Source organism: Danio rerio, chromosome 24, assembly GCF_052040795.2.
Source record: "Danio rerio strain M-AB ecotype USA chromosome 24, GRCz13ab, whole genome shotgun sequence".
In the NCBI taxonomy this organism is placed as follows: domain Eukaryota; kingdom Metazoa; phylum Chordata; class Actinopteri; order Cypriniformes; family Danionidae; genus Danio; species Danio rerio.
Genome location: NC_141044.1, coordinates 10,361,769 through 10,380,083, shown reverse-complemented (window position 1 = coordinate 10,380,083; position 18,315 = coordinate 10,361,769). Strand labels below are relative to the sequence as shown.

Genomic DNA, 18,315 nt, shown 5'->3' with positions numbered 1-18,315 from the left:
TGTGTCCACACCTGTTGATGTTCATCTAATGTTTAGGACTTTGTGCAGCACAGAAAATTAGCACCAGGAATTTAAATATTTTTATTACTTTCATTTTACAATTAATAAAATAACAGTCAATATTTTCATGTAATTTAATTTTGCTGATGCCTGTCCCTAAATTGGGGATTCAGCACTCATTGTTCATAAAGGCTTACTTTCTTTCTTAATTTTACATTATTAGGTTAATTTGAAATTAGTGTAATTAGCCTGTTTTTTTTTCGCTTTGTATTTTGTGACAGCACAGTTCCTAAATATATGTGAATGCAGGAAATGGAATTTACATTGAAAACATTTTCCCCAATTTTGTGTCCCCCGACTTATCAAACCAAAGTTACAGCCTTTATACAGCCTAAGTCTTGCTTTATAGACCATTTCAATGTGGTAATTTCACTGGCTCATTGGCATTTCCTATTTTTTATCAAACCATTTCATAACTGTAACAAGAGGCAGTTCAATCATAACCTAATGTAAAAACAGCTATCATAACTATATTTATGCATATGTGGCTCTATTTTATTTCTCAGAAGTTATAGAATATAAAAATGTAAAACATTAAACATGTTGGGACCATTGGCTTTGTTTTAGTTCTGGCTGGAAGGGCATCCTTCCATCCTCCATAAAAAGTATGCCGGGACAGTTGGCAGTTCATGTGGCAACCCCTGATAACTAAGGTACTAAGCCAAAAGGAAAATGAATGAATGAATAAGAAATAATTATTACACAGCAGTTTTTGTTTTTGACCAAGTGCATCTAGATTTTGGTTTCAGCCTCAAATTTTTATTTTAGTGCATCAGGGGCAATTTTAGGATTATCATTTTAGGGGGGCTCAGCCTAAAAAGCCTAATATTACATTTGTAAATAGTAATTTGATAGTAATACATTTAAAAATGTTTGTTTAATATGGGTTGTATACTAGTATTCCACTGCATTGCATAGATAGGCATAGCCATTTGAGTTCTGAATAAGCCAAATAGGCTCAACCCACCTGTTTACTGTAGTAAAAATGAATGATAATAATAGATATGAAGCATTTTTTTAAAACTAGACAACACTTAGTGTTTCTATCTCTGTTAGTGCTGCTGTCACTGTTTAATCCTTTCTGTGCAAGACTGTGTGGTGGAGTTAATGTCACACAAACTGTAAAGTGTTTAATATTAGTAGTTCATTTTGAAATAAAAAAAAGCAAAATGTTCGTTAAAAGTTACTTTTTTTACTGGAGGAAACGGCTGTGCTGATGAGGTGAACGTCGAGAAATCCGACTGCTTCTCCATGACATTGAGATACAGGTGATACTAGGTTATCTATATCGAACAACTGCAAATAAGCTGATATTATACCAATTTATCGATAAACACACACCAAAACACACAAACTCTCCCTGTCCACGACTGTGGTTTGCTGATCAAATGAAAAACAAAAAACAGGGAGGAGCTAAATTCTGCCGCCGTTTTCTTGTCAAATTTAATTGGCTAATCGCAAAGGTTTTAGGGGGGCTGAGTAGAAATACTATAGAAATAGGAGGCTACAGCCCCCCTAAAATAGGCCTAGCAACGTCCATGCTAAACATTTAAGAAAGAAAATGATTACTATATTAATACACCAAAATATAAATGCAACACAAAGCTATTAAAAAATGTGAAATTACATGTAAAAACAACAAAACCTTGTGAATTTGGCTTGTGAAAATTGAGTTAATTATGTGAGTTTCATTTGTTCTTCATTGTAAATTTTAAAGCAAAATACTGAAATAGGACTGTAGCATAACTGGATATCCATTCAGTAAATGCAGAACTTGGTCCCGTACTGATCATGGGATCAAATTAGACTGTGAAAGAATGTGTTTGGAGGCCTTGATGACATCAGTCAAAAAGAGGGTTTTGTGGAGCAGGTCATTACGGTTTGAAGAATTTACACAACAAGATGACAAATGTGTATGAAGAATGGTAATGGGTCAATTTTGACTCATCCAAGGGCAGATAAAAAGTTATTAAAAAGACTAATTTGAACAGAACCAATACTGAATGCAGGAGCTCACAAGAACCCCAGGCCCATAAACAACACACTGCACCTTCTTGATCTGGCTTTTGGGATTAAATTACCCTTTTCTTTTCCCAAACATCCCCATCTCATCCCTCTTTCTAATAAGAAGAACGGAGGGAGCGGCCCCGCGGAGGAAGCGCTGAAAGATTACTGGTAATCAGACTGATAGCAGTGTGCGTGGATGAAGCCAGAGGAACAGGAAAGCAGTGGGACCCATGTAGGGCTAACTGCCCTCTTACTGATCCAGTTCCGTAATGGCAGCGCACACAATATCCGTCTCTAGAGTGAGAATCCATCAAAACATATTGATCCAGAAACAAGGGAATTGGCCATGGCACAAGGAGAGAGAGTAGTGTGGCTGAAAAGTGTTTGTTTCTTTGGGACTGTCCTGACAGGGTTCATCTATTAAGGCAGAACTCAGGGGAACGAGGAGACAAGAAGCCTGGACATCACTGCAGCGTGTTGAGCTGGATATGGCAAGAGACAATGATCATTCTCCATCTTTTGAAAGAGCTTGTTTGTTCTGCTCGTCCCTAAAAAAAGACCACAGTTGATTTGCTCGGAGTATGTGCGAGTGTGTATTTGTTTTTGCATTTGTATGTGGGGATGGGGTGACACTTTGGGTGTAGAGTTAGCATTCTCCTTAAAAGTCTGACCGACCGACCGACCGACCGACCGACCGACCGACCGACCGACCGTCCATCCATCCATCCATCTTTAATTTAATTTTATTTATTTATTTATTTATTTATTTATTTATTTATTTATTTATTTATTTATTTATTTATTTATTTATTTATTTATTTATTCATTTATCTACAACTTTATTTAATTATTTACCTACATATTTATTCATTTATTTACCTACATCTTTATTTATTTATTTATTCATTTATTTACCTACATCTTTATTTATTTATTTATTTTCCTACATATTTCTCTGTTCCTATAATTTTCCTACATTTTTATTTCTTAACATGACAACGTTTAATTATTGTTTTACAATGAAAGATATAATTTTTATTATTACAAAAGCAAAGCCAATAAAGATTTCTTTATTCTAGAAGGAAAATTTCATTTCATAGTATGCTCATAGTATGATCATGTCAGTAATCTGAGGTGAATTTATCCCTGTGATTTAAATTTGCTGTTTTCTGAATGTGAGCACAGAATAACTCGAGGTTCGAACCAGCGACCCAGCGACCTCCCTGCTGTGAGGCGACAGCACTACCTACTGCGCCACTGCCTCGCCCTAGTATATTCCAAAAAATAAAAAGATTAAAATTTGTCTGTTTCATTTATAAAGTCTTTAAAGGGAACCTATTTTGCCCCTTTTAACAAGATGTAAAATAAGTCTCTGATGTCCCTTGGGTGTGTATGTGAAGTTTCATATCATAATATCCCGTAAATAATGTTTAATGACTCTTCCACATGGCTTTGATCATAAATTGGGTCATTTTGGTGACTTGCGCTTTAAATTCAAATGAGATTGTGCTCTTTTCAAACGTGGGCAGAGCTATAAATGCCTATGTGTCAGCATAGTGGCAGATTCAAAAGCAAGTGCTAATGATTCAAAAACATGGCAGACTCAAAAAAGCCCTATATTGAGGGAAAGATCATCACTAATGGGTGGGACTTTCCTCCTCTGATGACACATACAATGGGAGAATGTCAATCAAACTCTTTCTGCAGACTGTTTTTATAAAGTGTGATTATAATAAATAAAATAAATACATTTTCACCATTAGAAGCTGGATATATTCATAGACTGTGTTCAAACCCCTTATAAAAGCGATATTTGCATAATAGATACCCTTTAAGTTTTTTTATAATTTTTTTTTGTTGTTGTTGATGTTTTGGATTAACAGCCTATTTAAATGATTATATAGTAAAAAAAATATATATATCATTACTGTGAAATAAAATGACTTGAATCCTGGAATAGAATTTTGGTTACTCCCAAAATCAGCCTTAATAATGACAGCACCTCTAATGTCACAGTGTTGTGTATTCTCACCTGTGGTCCAACAGGGTACGTGGGATGAGACTGGCCCATATGACCATGTTCTGTGGGACTGCTGCTGGCATCAGACTGAACTGAACCAACGCGACCACCTTAAGAGAAAGAGAGACAGAAAGAGAGAGCAAAACACTTATTCGTCCAATCTTAAAGAATAAAATCCTTTTACAGAAAATTCTTCCATTTTCCTTTCCCATAACTACATACACAAACACTCAAAGACATTTTCATGCTGTGACGGCAGTGAGCCCTCAGTAGGGTGCTCTGTAGCTGCTGCGGTAAAGCAATTTACCAATAAATAAGTCTGTACACCATGTGTTTCCTGCTAAACACATCAGCACTGTTACATACGCATCACAGCATTCCCTTAATTCAGCAGCTCAAACCACACATCACATTTTACATGCCCGATCTGTCAAATTTCACACACTGTACACAAAAAATGATGTTTGCGTTTTGTTCAAACTACTTATTTAAATAGAGCTGAAACAACACAATTCTAGATGTTTTTTTTTTTTTTTTTGTGGTGGGGTGAGTGGGGGCACTTAATTGTTTTATGGTCAATCCACTTAACCCTCAGGGGTCTACGGTGATTTTGGGAACCCTAAGGTTTTATGACATGCCCTGACATTTGTACTTATTCCAGCTATTTCAACTTATATAGTAATGGCCAAAATGTTTTTTTTTTTTGTTTGTTTGTTTTTTTGTTTTTTGTATTGAGCACAAACTGTGCTACAATAATATGCGAGAAATATTAATGTACATGCTTGCTTATTCTTTTTTTGACCAAAAAAACACTCCCAATGTGCCTGAACAAGATTTTAAAGTAACCATTCTTGAAGGCTAGAGTATTTAATTCATAATTATGTAAAAACTATTTTGTTCTTTGATTCAAAGAATATATTACATTGATTTAGATTTTGTAAAATCTGTTTTGGGCCATCTCAGCTTTATGCGGGAGTGACAATAGTCATGAATAATTCACATCTAGTGAGACAAAAGACACTCCCCCACTGGCTAATGTTCACCCATCAAGGGCATGGTTTCCGCTACATTCATTCTTCCATTGCGTGGCGCCACACCAAAATTCTTCCCGCCACGACTACATTACAGCTTCTCATTCAAAACATTCAGTTATTGTTGTTTTTTAATAGCAGGTTATAATCGCACAAAAATGTATTAAAAGGTAAGTGAATTAAAACAGTGCAAACTTTTTTGTAACCGTAGTAGTGCTGTGCGCTATTTGTTTTAACCCTTTAAAGTAACATGCTGACTGACAGGTGCGTGGTGCGTCAGGCCAGTAAACACGATGTTTTCAATTAAGATGAACACAGTTTATATAATTATACTTTATTTATAAATAAAGGTCTATGGTTTTGCTTGCAATGACTTTATCTTGCTAGAGTTTATGGCTGTTTCACTTTACTTCAGGACGCGTTAATGCCACTCTGTAGGTCTATTGGAGACATTCAGAAATATTCCTGGCAAATCTAATAAATGTCAGAGACATACCGTTAAAAAATTCACTAAATCACACTTTAGCAGTGTTTATTTGAGAGCGCACAAAGGATCTAGGATATATTTGAGAGGGCGTCCAAGAAGATTTGTGCATGAACAGAGGAAATAGGCACGCAAGCAAAGAGATTCTCATGCTCGTATTACATTAATGCGATCTTAACTTGTAAGGGATTGGGCCTTAAACTGTTTAAGGAAACCGATTGCCGCAAACCTATAAGGTTTTGAACCAAAATGGTTTGAGTACTGCATACTTAAATGTTTAATCATACACATATACCATTTGTGTTGATATCATCAAACTTTTAGAGTATTAGTAACTGAAACAGTTTAAGTTCAGTTACTAAATCACTATTAGGTCAATTAACTTAAAGTGGTCAGTTAACAAAGTCCACACAACTATCTGGCTACTCAAATAGTTTGGTATTCCTTCTAGCATTATAGCTAAAGTAACACAACAATATAATGAATTAATCCATAACTCAGTTGAATAAAGTTCTGCTTAATAAAATCAATTTATGAGTTACCATAACTCTTTTTCATTTTAATCACACTGCAAAACCAGATAAGTTAACTCAAACTGCTTGAGTAAACCAATTGCGGCAAACCATTTTAGTTTTGAAACAAAATTCTGTAAACTTACATATTGTGACAAATATATATTATTTGCGTTGCTATTATCAAACTTTTACAGTATTAATAACTTAAACTGTTTAAGTCAAGAGAACAATATAGCTACTTAAATGGTTTGGTATTTCTTCTAGCATTAGAGTTAGGGTAACACAAAAAAAATATGAATGTATTCATAACTCCTTAGTTTGAAGTTCTGCTTAATATAATCAATTTATAAGTTACCATAACTCTTTTTTATTGAGTCAAATTAACCTTTAAAAAATATAAGTTAACTAACATTTAGTGATTTTTACTACTAGATTTTGCAGTGTGCCTGTATAAATATTGTTGGATTATTTTTACTTGCAAAAATTTACTTACAAAAAGTCATGACAAAAAAATTTATTTTTTATTTTTTTTTAATTTATTTTTTAAAAGTTAATGAGGTTTCAGCTATTTTTGTTACAGTATAATGTAAAAAGTGTAACTCAATATTATATTCAGTCTGATTAATGTTTGTTGAGATGACTTAAACTAAAAAATGTTTATCAGAAAGTAATTCTTCAATGTAATATAGTTAGAGTTTAATAAAAAAATGAATTCAAAAAGTTAGCCAGGGATTTTAGAATTTTTGTGTTTATTTAATTGTTTTGATTATTTAAACATATTTAAATTGTAGTTATTTTTTTTTTACAAAGGAGTAACAGTAAAAAAAATAAATCATTTGTAAAGTTAACTTTTGATTAAGCAATATATTGTTTGTGTTTTGTTTTGTTCATCCTTTCATCATTTCAGTTCACATTCATTTCACGCTACAACACAATAGCTTTTATGCTTTTTGTTTTAGCTTAGTATCCCTGACCTGCACACAAAAAAATGCACTGATGAAGAGTTGAAAGGTATGAAAAAGAAGCCATTGCAAGCTACAGTAGCTACTGTCTTTACAATTCTCATGTCAAACTTATTGGAGAAAGTCAATGCTCCTCTCTAAGCATAAATGGAGCGAGCAAATCAACAAAACCACTTCAATTTGACCTTGTAAAGCAAGCAAATGTGTTACCCAAGTAAACATTAAAAAACAACAAGATCAATAAGAAAACAGCTCTATGGACAAAAATCTCTGGCATGCTGTGTTTTATTAAAGATGATAATTCTGATTTGCACTTCAGAGTTCAAAGTGAAGCACTTAAAATATAAGGCTATGAGGCAAGACATTCCTGATGGGTTAAAGGAAGAACTGTGTAAAAAACAAAATTTTAAAGTCTGCAGGCTACACTAGTGATTTAAATGTTTCTTGAGACAATTTTCCAAAAATATAAGTTCTGTCATCATTTACTCACCCCACCCTTGTTCCAAATCCATCTGAATTAATTTTTTATATAAATGTATTTGATTTCGATTCGTTTATATACATACAATGGCTTATAAAACCCTAGATGTTTCGATGCTATTTCAGCAAAATAAAACATCAACATTAGGCTAGTATCAGACAGAGTTAAAAGTTCATCACACTGACTTGAATGTGACATAAAATGTTTGCATATGTATCATTAACTCAAAAAAATGCCATTAAAGCCCCTTTAAATGGTCAAAAAAAAAAAAAGATCAGACAAGGTCTTGGCTGTTTAATGCTATTGAAAGGAGCATTTACTATAGCAAAGTCGATTTTTTGTGGCACACTGCATTTGGTTCACGGTCAAGGACAGAATAACCTACTACTTTTATTATTTTTACTGATTTACAGAACTCGTTTTTCTTTCTTTCAACAACTGCACTACATATAAAAGAAGATTTGGTCCCACTTTATATTAAGTGTCGCTTATACCTGTGAACTTACTTGGTAACTAGATGTGCAAGTAGTATGCAACTACAGTGTATGTACAGACTGGTACATAGTATTTACTTGTGTAATACTGGTGCAACTACACACATGTAACAACACACTGAATAGTATGTGCAAGTTCAAATGTGTAACATGACATTGGTAACAACACTAAAAATGTAAACATCTGTAACAAGAATTACATAAGTGCATTGAGTAAGGTGTTTTCCCACTTCCACATCTGTTTGCATACCATGTACTTCTAAACACTGTATTAGAATAAGGATGGCAGAACTAACGCTGCATTAGAGGGTTTCACCATGTGATACCAGCGTAATTACAGGGTAAATCCTCAGGAACTGTCCACTCAATATCAATTGTAAAATGGTCACAAATTACAGTGTAATATATAAAACCTAAGCCAGGGGTCACCAAACTTGTTCCTGGAGGTCCGGTGTCCTGCAGATTTTAGCTCCTACCTTAATCAAACACAGCTGAAGAAGCTAATCAAAGTCTTACTAGGTATACTTAAAACATCCAGGCAGGTGTCGAGGCAAGTTGGAGCTAAACCCTGTAAGGACACCGGCCCTCCAGGACCGAGATTGGTGACCCCTGACCTAAGCCTTTTTGCAACTGTTTAACAACAGCAAACTTCTGGCAAAAAAGTATAAGTCTATATAGAAATATACAAATGCCTTATGTTTATACATTGTTTTAAGGTAAACTGTTGAATCACATCAGTAATTCACATGAAAAGGGTAGTTTTTCAAAGATTGTGTTATTAATGTCCTTATACGTATTTGAACTTGTACATATTATTGTTTTGTTACATGTGTTTAGTTGCACCAGTATTACACAAGTAAATACTATGTACCAGAGTGTACTTACACACCTAGTTACCGTGTGAGTTCGCAGGTATAAGCGACACTTAATATAAAGTGCGACCGAAGATTTAAACATACTAACACAACTATCTTTTTCTTTTACCCCAGATGCTTTGTGTAAATTACAGGAGAAACTTGAGCATACAATCAAGTGTTTTTAAAAAGAAAAAAAAGCGTTGGGGTTTATTCTTCTAAAAGTTTATCAAATGTACAAAGGAAACTTATTTGAATCAACAAATTACATTAAGCAGACCTCACTCGTATTATTATTATCATTATCATTATTATTATTATTATTATTATTATTATTATTATTATTATTAATAATAATAATAATAATAATAATAATATATTAATAATAATATTGACCTTAAAATATAATTGTTGTTTCTATTCCAGCCAAACTATAATAAACAAGATAGAAATATCATCGGAAATACAGTGAAAATTTCCTTGCCCAATTAAACAGCATATATATGTGTGTGTGTGTGTGTGTATATATATGTATGTATATACAAATATACACACATACACACACACATTAAAATTTTACAGAAGGACTAATAATTTTGCCTTTAACTATATATGGATTTATGTATACACATCATGCATTTCCCAAACCAAATCCGGATAATTAAAATCATGTTTTAAAAAGAGAGATACAGTAACTCGTCATTACTACATTTTTAACAGGTAGAGACTCTGCCCATGTTACTTCTACTTCCACAATGTTCTTGTACATTTAATAACTAGGAACAGGAGGGCAGTGATGACCACCGAAAAAACAAAACAACTGATTTGAAATGGTTCTTCACTGGCATTGGCTTCACTGAGAATCGCCATGGTAACATATCCTCATTATTCCAGAGATCACTGGAGGGTAAAGACCTGTCTCTGTGGCCCTAATCTTCCACACACACACACACGCACACACACACTGATCAAACCTAATAAAAGAGTTTGCAATCAAGCTAGCCTGCACACTTATGAAGCGCATCTGATGACTACCGCTCACCTGAGGAACACTTAAACCCACCGATGTTTGCTTAGCGTTCAGCCATTCTTATGTGTGTTTTAAACACCATGAGCTTATGATTAGTTAGTTCTGGTTTCCTCTGAATGCCTGCGCAAACATATATCTTGCCTGAGAGGGAAAACTGAGCCAGAGAAGTAAAGTCAATAATGAATGTGTCATAACTCAGAAATGAAATCATGTAGTTCAGAGTGTTTCTAAGAATGCAAAGCTGTTCTTGTGATGGATTGTGATTCTTGCGTTTGAACATTAAGGATTAAATACATTGGTTGGGGTTGTAATGACTCTATAAAAATTTTAAAAAATAAAATGCTGAACAAACAAAGAAACGAAGGAATGAATAAACGAACAAACAAAAGAACAAGCAAGCAAATAAGTGAACGAACAAGCAAACAAACAAACAAACGCACAAACAAATGAGCGAGTGAGCGAACGAACAAACAACGAACAAGCGAACGAACTAGCAAACGGAACAAATATTTCAGTTGTTTGAATATTTTTTTATGTAGATTAATGTGTTTCTAAGACTGTAACTGTGTACTTTTAATGGATCGTGTTGCTTGTGTTTTGACATTAAGAATGAAATGCATTAGTTATGGCTTGACCCACACAAAATCTGCACGTGCAGAAATCCATAGATTTTTAGTCCATCATTGAGTCTATTTGATTTTTAAGGGAAATGTGTGTAAATTTATATTTATTCACTTTTACAATTAATTTTAGTAATAATATTGGCCAACATGAAAGTGTGTGATTTATTTACAATAAAGTTTATAAAGTAATATTAATTTGATTTGCAGTGTAAACATTAAATGAAAGTTTAAAAGCTATTATCTTTCATTTTATATATTAAGTTTTGAGTTACAATACTCCCAAAGTAAATCAGCATAAATCCATGTTTTACAAAGTTCTTCACAAAAATAGCAAAAAATGCATGTAGATTTTGTCTGGCCCTAGATATAACTTTAATTACTTCCAAAAAAAAAAAAAAAATACAACGTTTAAAAGAAGCATTGAATCATTGAGTTTCAGTGAATGAATGTACGAACAAACAATCGAGCGAGTGAACAAACTTCTATACTCGCATGTTTTCTCAAAGATGTTATGTGACCACACTCTTATTTTGTTTATACTCTTATTCTTTTAATTAAAACAGTTACCTCTAAATGCATCAACAAATTGACTAGCATTAACTGAGAAATTAAAAAATATAATTTTTAAAGTACTTATTTATGCTATAATACAGCGGGGAAAATAATTATTGAACATGTCACCATTTTTCTCAGAAAACAGATTTCTAACGTTGGTAACAACCAAAGAAATGTATATATGCAATGAAAACTGACCTAATTAGGTTTACAAATTATCTTGTGTAATAAAATGAAATGACGCAGGGAAAAAGCATTGAACACATGAAGAAAGGAAGGTGTAAAAAGGCAATAAAAGCCCAGACAGCAGCTAAAATCTCTCAGTAGTTATTCGGCAACCCTCTGTCCTTCCTCATTTTAAATTAATATTAGCTAATTCAGTCCAACATTTATTATCAGGAAGATGAAGATGAAACCAGGGTGGACATTTCAGCAAGACAGTGATCAAAATTACATCCAAGGAAACTTTCAAAAGCAGAGAAAGAAAGTCAAGAATCAGAATGGCCTAGCCAATCACCTGACTTAAATCCAATAGAGAATACAAAATAAAGATCAGATTTGAGAGACGAGACCCACAGAACCATCAAGATTTTTACACTAATGAAGTCTTTGAAAAAATAAAAAATAAAATAAAAATCACACCTGAGCAATGCATGTCACTAAATTCTCCATCTTTAAGCTGCCACCACTAAAAAAGCCATTTATATAAAGTATTCAACACGCTTCAGTAGTTCAGTGCTTTCTCCTTGTGTCATTCTATTGTTATTACACATATTTTCAGATTTTTTAAGTTTTGTTTTATTTTTGTTTGTATTGTTTGTGTTTTTAGAAAAATCTGGTTCAAATCCATGTCAACAGCTCCTTTAAAAAATAATATTTAAAGGAAAAAACATGACATGTTCAATACTTATTTTCCCCACTGTATTTATTTTTAATTGATTAATACTCCATTACTTACTGAATCAAAAAGCTCAATACATCATATATTTTAACAAAACAGTGCTTGAATTTGAAGGTACTGCATTATTTGATCTCCATAATGAGCAACAAAATTACAGATTAATAAAGCCAAAATATGACACAAAGTTTTGCATTATTACAAGTGTTTTTTGTAATTGTGGGACGATCACATATTATCACAGCACTCTTTTGTCCCCGTATTTGATGTTCTAGATGAGCGACAGCGCTAATGATGCAGCGCTGACGCGTTCGTCTCAAAGTTTGGCAAATGACAAACATCAGAAGAAAATCTTCTTTGTCAGGCTCCATTATCATATGTTCACGAGCTCAATATCAAAAATGAAAAACAAAGCCGATTCCACGTCTAATCAAAGGAGTCGCTCCGCTGCATAATTGATGAGGAGCATCGCATTGACAGAGCATATGACAATATCATATATAAATAATGCTTCCGTTGAGCATTGATGCTTTTGGTGTAACTTGGCGAGTTGTGAATTATATATCACGTCTATAAGTAAAGCAGCAAAGCGTGGCCTATTGAACCACCGTCTTTCTTTGGTTGAGTGGGGAGCGCTTGATCCCTTTGCAAATAATAGTAAAGTTAACACATTTTAGTTGAATGTGGCGGCGAAAAAGGGGGATCAATAATGAATAAACATCATCTCAAGGGGCTTTCGATGGGTTTTTTCCCCTCCTTGCAACAAAATTAAAAAGCCAAAAGAGGAGTGCCTTGGCGTTTGGGGATTATCAACAGCGATTCACTCCCATTACCCAATCCTATTGTTCTTATGACCCGTTTATTAAAACACCCTGTGCTTAAGTGGATTACCCTTCAAGTGCCAAGGATATCTTACATCTCCTTAAAGGAACACTCCACTTATTATTTTTTTTTAAAGTAGGTTAATTTCACAACTCTAGTACAGAAAAACTGTTCAGTTTTTAATACATTTAGCTAATCTCTGGGTCTGGTGAGACCACTTTTAGCTTAGATCATTGAATCAGATTAGACCATTAGCATATTTCTCAAAAATATTACAAAAGAGTTTAGATTTTTTTCTATTTAAAGCTTGATGCTTGCCTGTGATAAAAAAGGAAAAATTGCTATTTTCTAGGTCACTATGGCTAGGAGCTAGGGCTGCATGATTTATCGGAAAAAGACCCTACACACGATCTTAATTTAGCTTTTCTACAATTCATCCAACTACTTTATATATTCAGGAGGTCAGGAGAGAAGCATAAAAGCGATTGCACAAGTCATCAGACTGTTTTGTAAACATTGTTCAGCAACATGGACACCTCCAATTAGTGTTAAAAGTAGGCTTGGGTGGTAATACGGAAATATGGTATACCGCGGGATCTAAAAATAGCAATGGTGTCAGTTTCAATACCGTTATACCGTCATAAAAAACAATGCACTTAAATAGGAGACAAGTATTAAATAATAAGTATTATTTATTTAATGCCTACAAATGCGTATGCGTGATTGTCATCACGGGATAGTGTGGAAGAGAGAGAGAAAGAGGTGAGGTAAGATGGCGAATCGCGCACCAAGTGAACTGCAGTTTGGCAGTAATTCCGGTTTCGACCAAATGAGAAGGAAGAGGTAGTAAAGATGAACTAGAGGTCTGCATTCCTGCTGCTGTACCGCAGGAGCTGCGGGACACGATCAGATTTCTTACGGTGTGGGAATAAATTTCCAAATAAATCGCGGGAGTGGTCGGTAAATCTGGTGTAATTTGAAAGGGAGCGGTCTTACAATATCGCTCCCAAGCGAGCGAGCATGTGTGTGTGTTTGTGTGTGCGTGTAAATGAGAGAGCATGCTGTGTGTCGCTTAATGCTCTCTCTCAATGTGTGTGTGTGATTGAGAGAGAGAGACAGAGCTTGGTGCTGTGCGTCGCTTGGTGCTGTCTCTCTATCTGTGTGTGTGTGTGTGTGTGTGTGTGTGTGTGTGTGTGTGTGTGTGTGTGTGTGTGTGTGTGTGCGCATGTGTGAATGAGAGAGAGCGTCCTGTGCAGTTCTCTAATGCGAACAAGACAAACAGGTAACCGCGAACCTAAGGTCGCATATACGGTATTAAGTTTCTGAATGGTTTAAGCACAAGCCAACAGTTTGATGACGCTGTCTGAGACTTACATTTTATATATATATATATATATATATATATATATATATATATATATATATATATATATATATATATATTTTATTTTTTTATTTTTTATTTTTTTATGCATGGTAATACCGGATACCATGGTAAAATAAAGAGGAGGTTGGATGATATCAAAATTTGGATACCACCCAAGTCTAGTTAAAAGTGTCACATACTGTAATCATGAGGTATAATTAATCAAAAAATGTCATTTCTGTATTAATGTAAGGACGTTCGCAGCCGCAAAATCCCACATGAACTAACGCACTGTTTACTACTGAAAGCATGCATGTGTGCCCACCAATGATGTCTACTTTAGTGAACAAAACCTGCATAGGTTGTGGATATCACGTAATAAAGTTGTAAACAAAATTCTATTTGTTGCATAGAGTTGCATGGGAAGTATGACTTGCATGTATGACTGACATAAACCGCACTAGGCAGTGAAAGGGAAACCGAAATCGTGCACATCATTTAAACAATCATTTTAAATTTTAGAGTTGTGATTACAACATTTGATATGTTTTTCTTTCATAGTGAACAAATTGTTGTGCATGAAAATGATTGTTTCTGGGTCAGCATACAGTTGAGGTCAGAATTATTAGCACCCCTTTGATTTTTTGTTTTTTGTATTTTATATATTTCCCAAATGATGTTTAACAGAGGAAGGACATGTCCACATTATGTCTGATAATCTTTTTTCTTCTAGAGAAAGTCTTATTTGTTTTATTTCGGCTAGAATTAAAAAAGTAGTAAATTTTTAAACACTATTTTAAGGACAAAATTATTAGCCCCTTTAAGCTACATTTTTTTTCAATAGTCTACAGAACAAACCATTGTCATACAATAACTTACCTAATTACCCTAACCTGCCTAGTTAACCCAATTAACCTAGTTAAGCCTTTAACTGTCACTTTAAGCTGTATAGAAGTTTCCTGAAAAATATCTAGTAAAATATTATCTACTGTCATCATGGAAAACATAAAATAAATCAGTTATTAGAAATGGGTAATTAAAACTATTATGTTTAGAAATATGCTGAAAAAAATCTTCTTTCCGTTGAACAGAAATTGGGAAAAAAATTAAATAAACAGGGGGGCTAATAAATCAGGGGGGCTAACAATTCCGACTTCAATTGTAACCACAGTGCTCTAGCTTATATAATGTTGAATATAATGCAAGAGGGAATCTGCTATTTACAAATGTCTCGTTTTACCATTGAAAAAATTATCTAATAATGTTATCAATGACAGATTGCAGACATATATCTCAAACACAATAATTCTTCTTCAGAATTATGAATAGTTGTGTTCTGATTTGAGGAAAATATCTAATTGCCATTTTTGACAGATTGTCACAATCACCAGCGACTTTGACCATTCTAATAAACTTGCATTTGGATCTGCACTCCTGTTGTCAGCGTCACTCCCCGTTACACAGATATTATGATTTCGATTTGATTTGCGATTTAACATTGTACTCAAGTTCAGCTCAACATCTGTATAGCTTCTTACACTTAAAATGCAGTGAGTGTCAGTTAAAGAAACTGAAAAGATATTAACTTACTTTAAATATTCAGTATTGAAACAGTAATTTTTCTCTATAGAGCAAACAGTAAACGCAAAGAAAATGACCTTACCTTTCTGTAAACAAGTTGAACTCAAATTAGGGAGATAGTGTAGCTTATTATATAAAAACAGAAATAATAATTATAAAAATACAGAACCCTCTGCAAACATGGCATGGCTATAACAACTTTGAAATTGGACTTTGCTGTTACTTGCAACTAGATTGAGTGTCACTGGCAATGCTTTGAATTGACTTTTTAGCAAGACACTCATCATTCAATTGTGCTAACTCAACTGGCTAGTAAGACTATCACATAGACAGCAGTCACGCATTTGCTCTGGGCAAGGGAAATTAAATAATATAATTATATTTCATATCAAGCCTCTTGCGATTAGCTATTCGCAACATTTCAAATTGCGATTGCGATTTGTTTTAGATTAATCGCACAGGCTTAATTCTGATGTTATCACTCTACTGTGAATTAACGAGGACATATTTAAAGTCTACTGAAGTCCACAATTCTTAGTCTATACAAAATTGTTTGCATTTTAAAGTAGACCTGTACATAGGCCTAATATTATTATTGTTATTTTACCATATGTTTGAGAAATAACAATAATAGCCTACTCATATTAACCTTTATCTTACATCTAAAACATTGTGAGAAAATCGTGATCTTGATTTTAAGCAAAAAAAAACAAAAAATAAAACCTGATCCTCATTTCAGCCAGAATCGTGCAGCCCTATTAGGAACTTGATGTAATCGCAATAATATTAAACACATTATAACTGGTGCAATTATAGGCTTTGGTGCTGTAAACTATTTCTACTAGCAGCTATGTTTTGGCAGCAAATTTTACTGATTATTACAGAATTAAAATATAGTTCCTAGTCATATTGACCGAGAGAATAGCAACTTTCAGTTTCAGTTTGTTTTAGTACATCATGTGACTACTGAAGAGTCTAATTTTAAACGGGAAAATTCAAGGATGCTAAGGGTCTAATCCGATTCAATAATCTATGCTATGCTAAGCTAAAAGTGGTTCTGGAGGACATAGATCAGCTGAATGGATTCAAAAATGATCAAATTCAACTGTTTAACTCTAGGGGACTTGTTCAAAAAAAAAGAGCAGTTCCTTTAAAGGCGAGGAGGATGCATCCCTTCCCTCAACCAAACTAAACGGCATGTACTAGCAGCCGAACTGCTAGTACTAGTTATTACTCTGTTTAAAGGCCTCAGGGTGTTTCGATAAACTCACAGACAGCGAGTCTAAAAGAATACACGCACTCGCTTCTCAAGGTTGACAGACTTACAGCACTCTGCATCCCAAAGAAACCACTTATCAAACCGCCAGGGTCCATTATGGATACTCAGCCTCGCTCACTAATTTATAGAGTTATTGATAATTGAGCATATTTTGAAACATTCACCAACTCTCCCGTAAGGTGGCCGCTAACAGGCCGTGTTTGTCTGCGCTGGAAAGACAGTGTCTCATTTGTAATCTCCTCAGTGTGGCCCAATCTACAGTAGGTTAAACACAACAGAGACCTAGAGTGATAGCAAGAGGGAGAAAACCTCACCTACTGCCAGCTCTGATAAAGTGGCGCAGCCGCCATAAGGTCAAAGTTCAACTGCTTTTTTATTTCTTATAAAAACTTCCTCAACACTGAGGTGAGGCAAAGACTTGTGTGGTGTTTTGATATGATATGTATGTGTGTCTGTGTACGCAACCTGACAAAACTCTTGTCCCCTATCCAGTTTTTAGGAACAACAAATAATAACTTGACTTCTAGTTGATCATTTGGTATCAGAAGTAGCTTATATGAAAGGCAAAGCCCAAGCTTGACTGATTTCTGTGAGAATCTTGGGTCTATTCCAATAGATCTTCTGCAGTATTTGTGATGATTGGGATGCAGTTCAAAAGATGATTAATCAGAAAAGTATACCTTCTGCCACTTTTCCAAATCAACTGAATCAACTAACATTTGATCAACTAAAAGTTAAGTTATAATTTGTTGCTCTTATAACTGGGATCAATGACAAAACTTTTGTTATTTAGTGTATACTTTTTCAAAGGCTGTCATATTTTATAAAGGGTGATTAGGAGTGTCCTAAAGTGCCAGTTCACCCAAAAGTGAAAATGTACTCATTAGTTACACACCCTCAAATGATCCTACATTTTTGTGAAGAAAAGAAAAAAAAAAGAGAGAAGAAAGAAAAAAACTGAGAACTGGTAACCATTGACTCCCATTGTAGCAAAAACAATTATGATGAAAGTTAATGGTAACGGTTTCAAGATTTCTTCAAAATATCCAATTCATTTTTTAAGATAAAAGCTGAAAAAAAAAGGTTTGTTATAAGTGAGGAGTGAGGGATGACAGAAGTTTTAGATTTGGGTGAACTATCCCTTTAAAACTGAACCAACTTTTCCTCTGTAAATTAGAATATAGAATATTTAGAACACAGTTAGAATATGAATAGAATATGGAAAATAAATATATTCATTCATTCATTCATTC

General features: G+C 34.0%; 1 protein-coding gene across 8 annotated transcripts in view; it reads right to left on the bottom strand.

Moving 5' to 3' along the window:
* Positions 1-18,315, bottom strand: part of pou6f2 (POU class 6 homeobox 2) — a 232,754-nt gene that overhangs the window by 174,058 nt on the left and 40,381 nt on the right. For all 8 annotated transcript variants that reach the window (XM_087309297.1, XM_087309300.1, XM_087309294.1 and 5 more), the window contains one exon: positions 4,100-4,197. In XM_087309297.1, the coding sequence (XP_087165423.1) occupies positions 4,100-4,197 (98 nt within the window). The remainder of the gene's footprint in view (positions 1-4,099; positions 4,198-18,315) is intronic.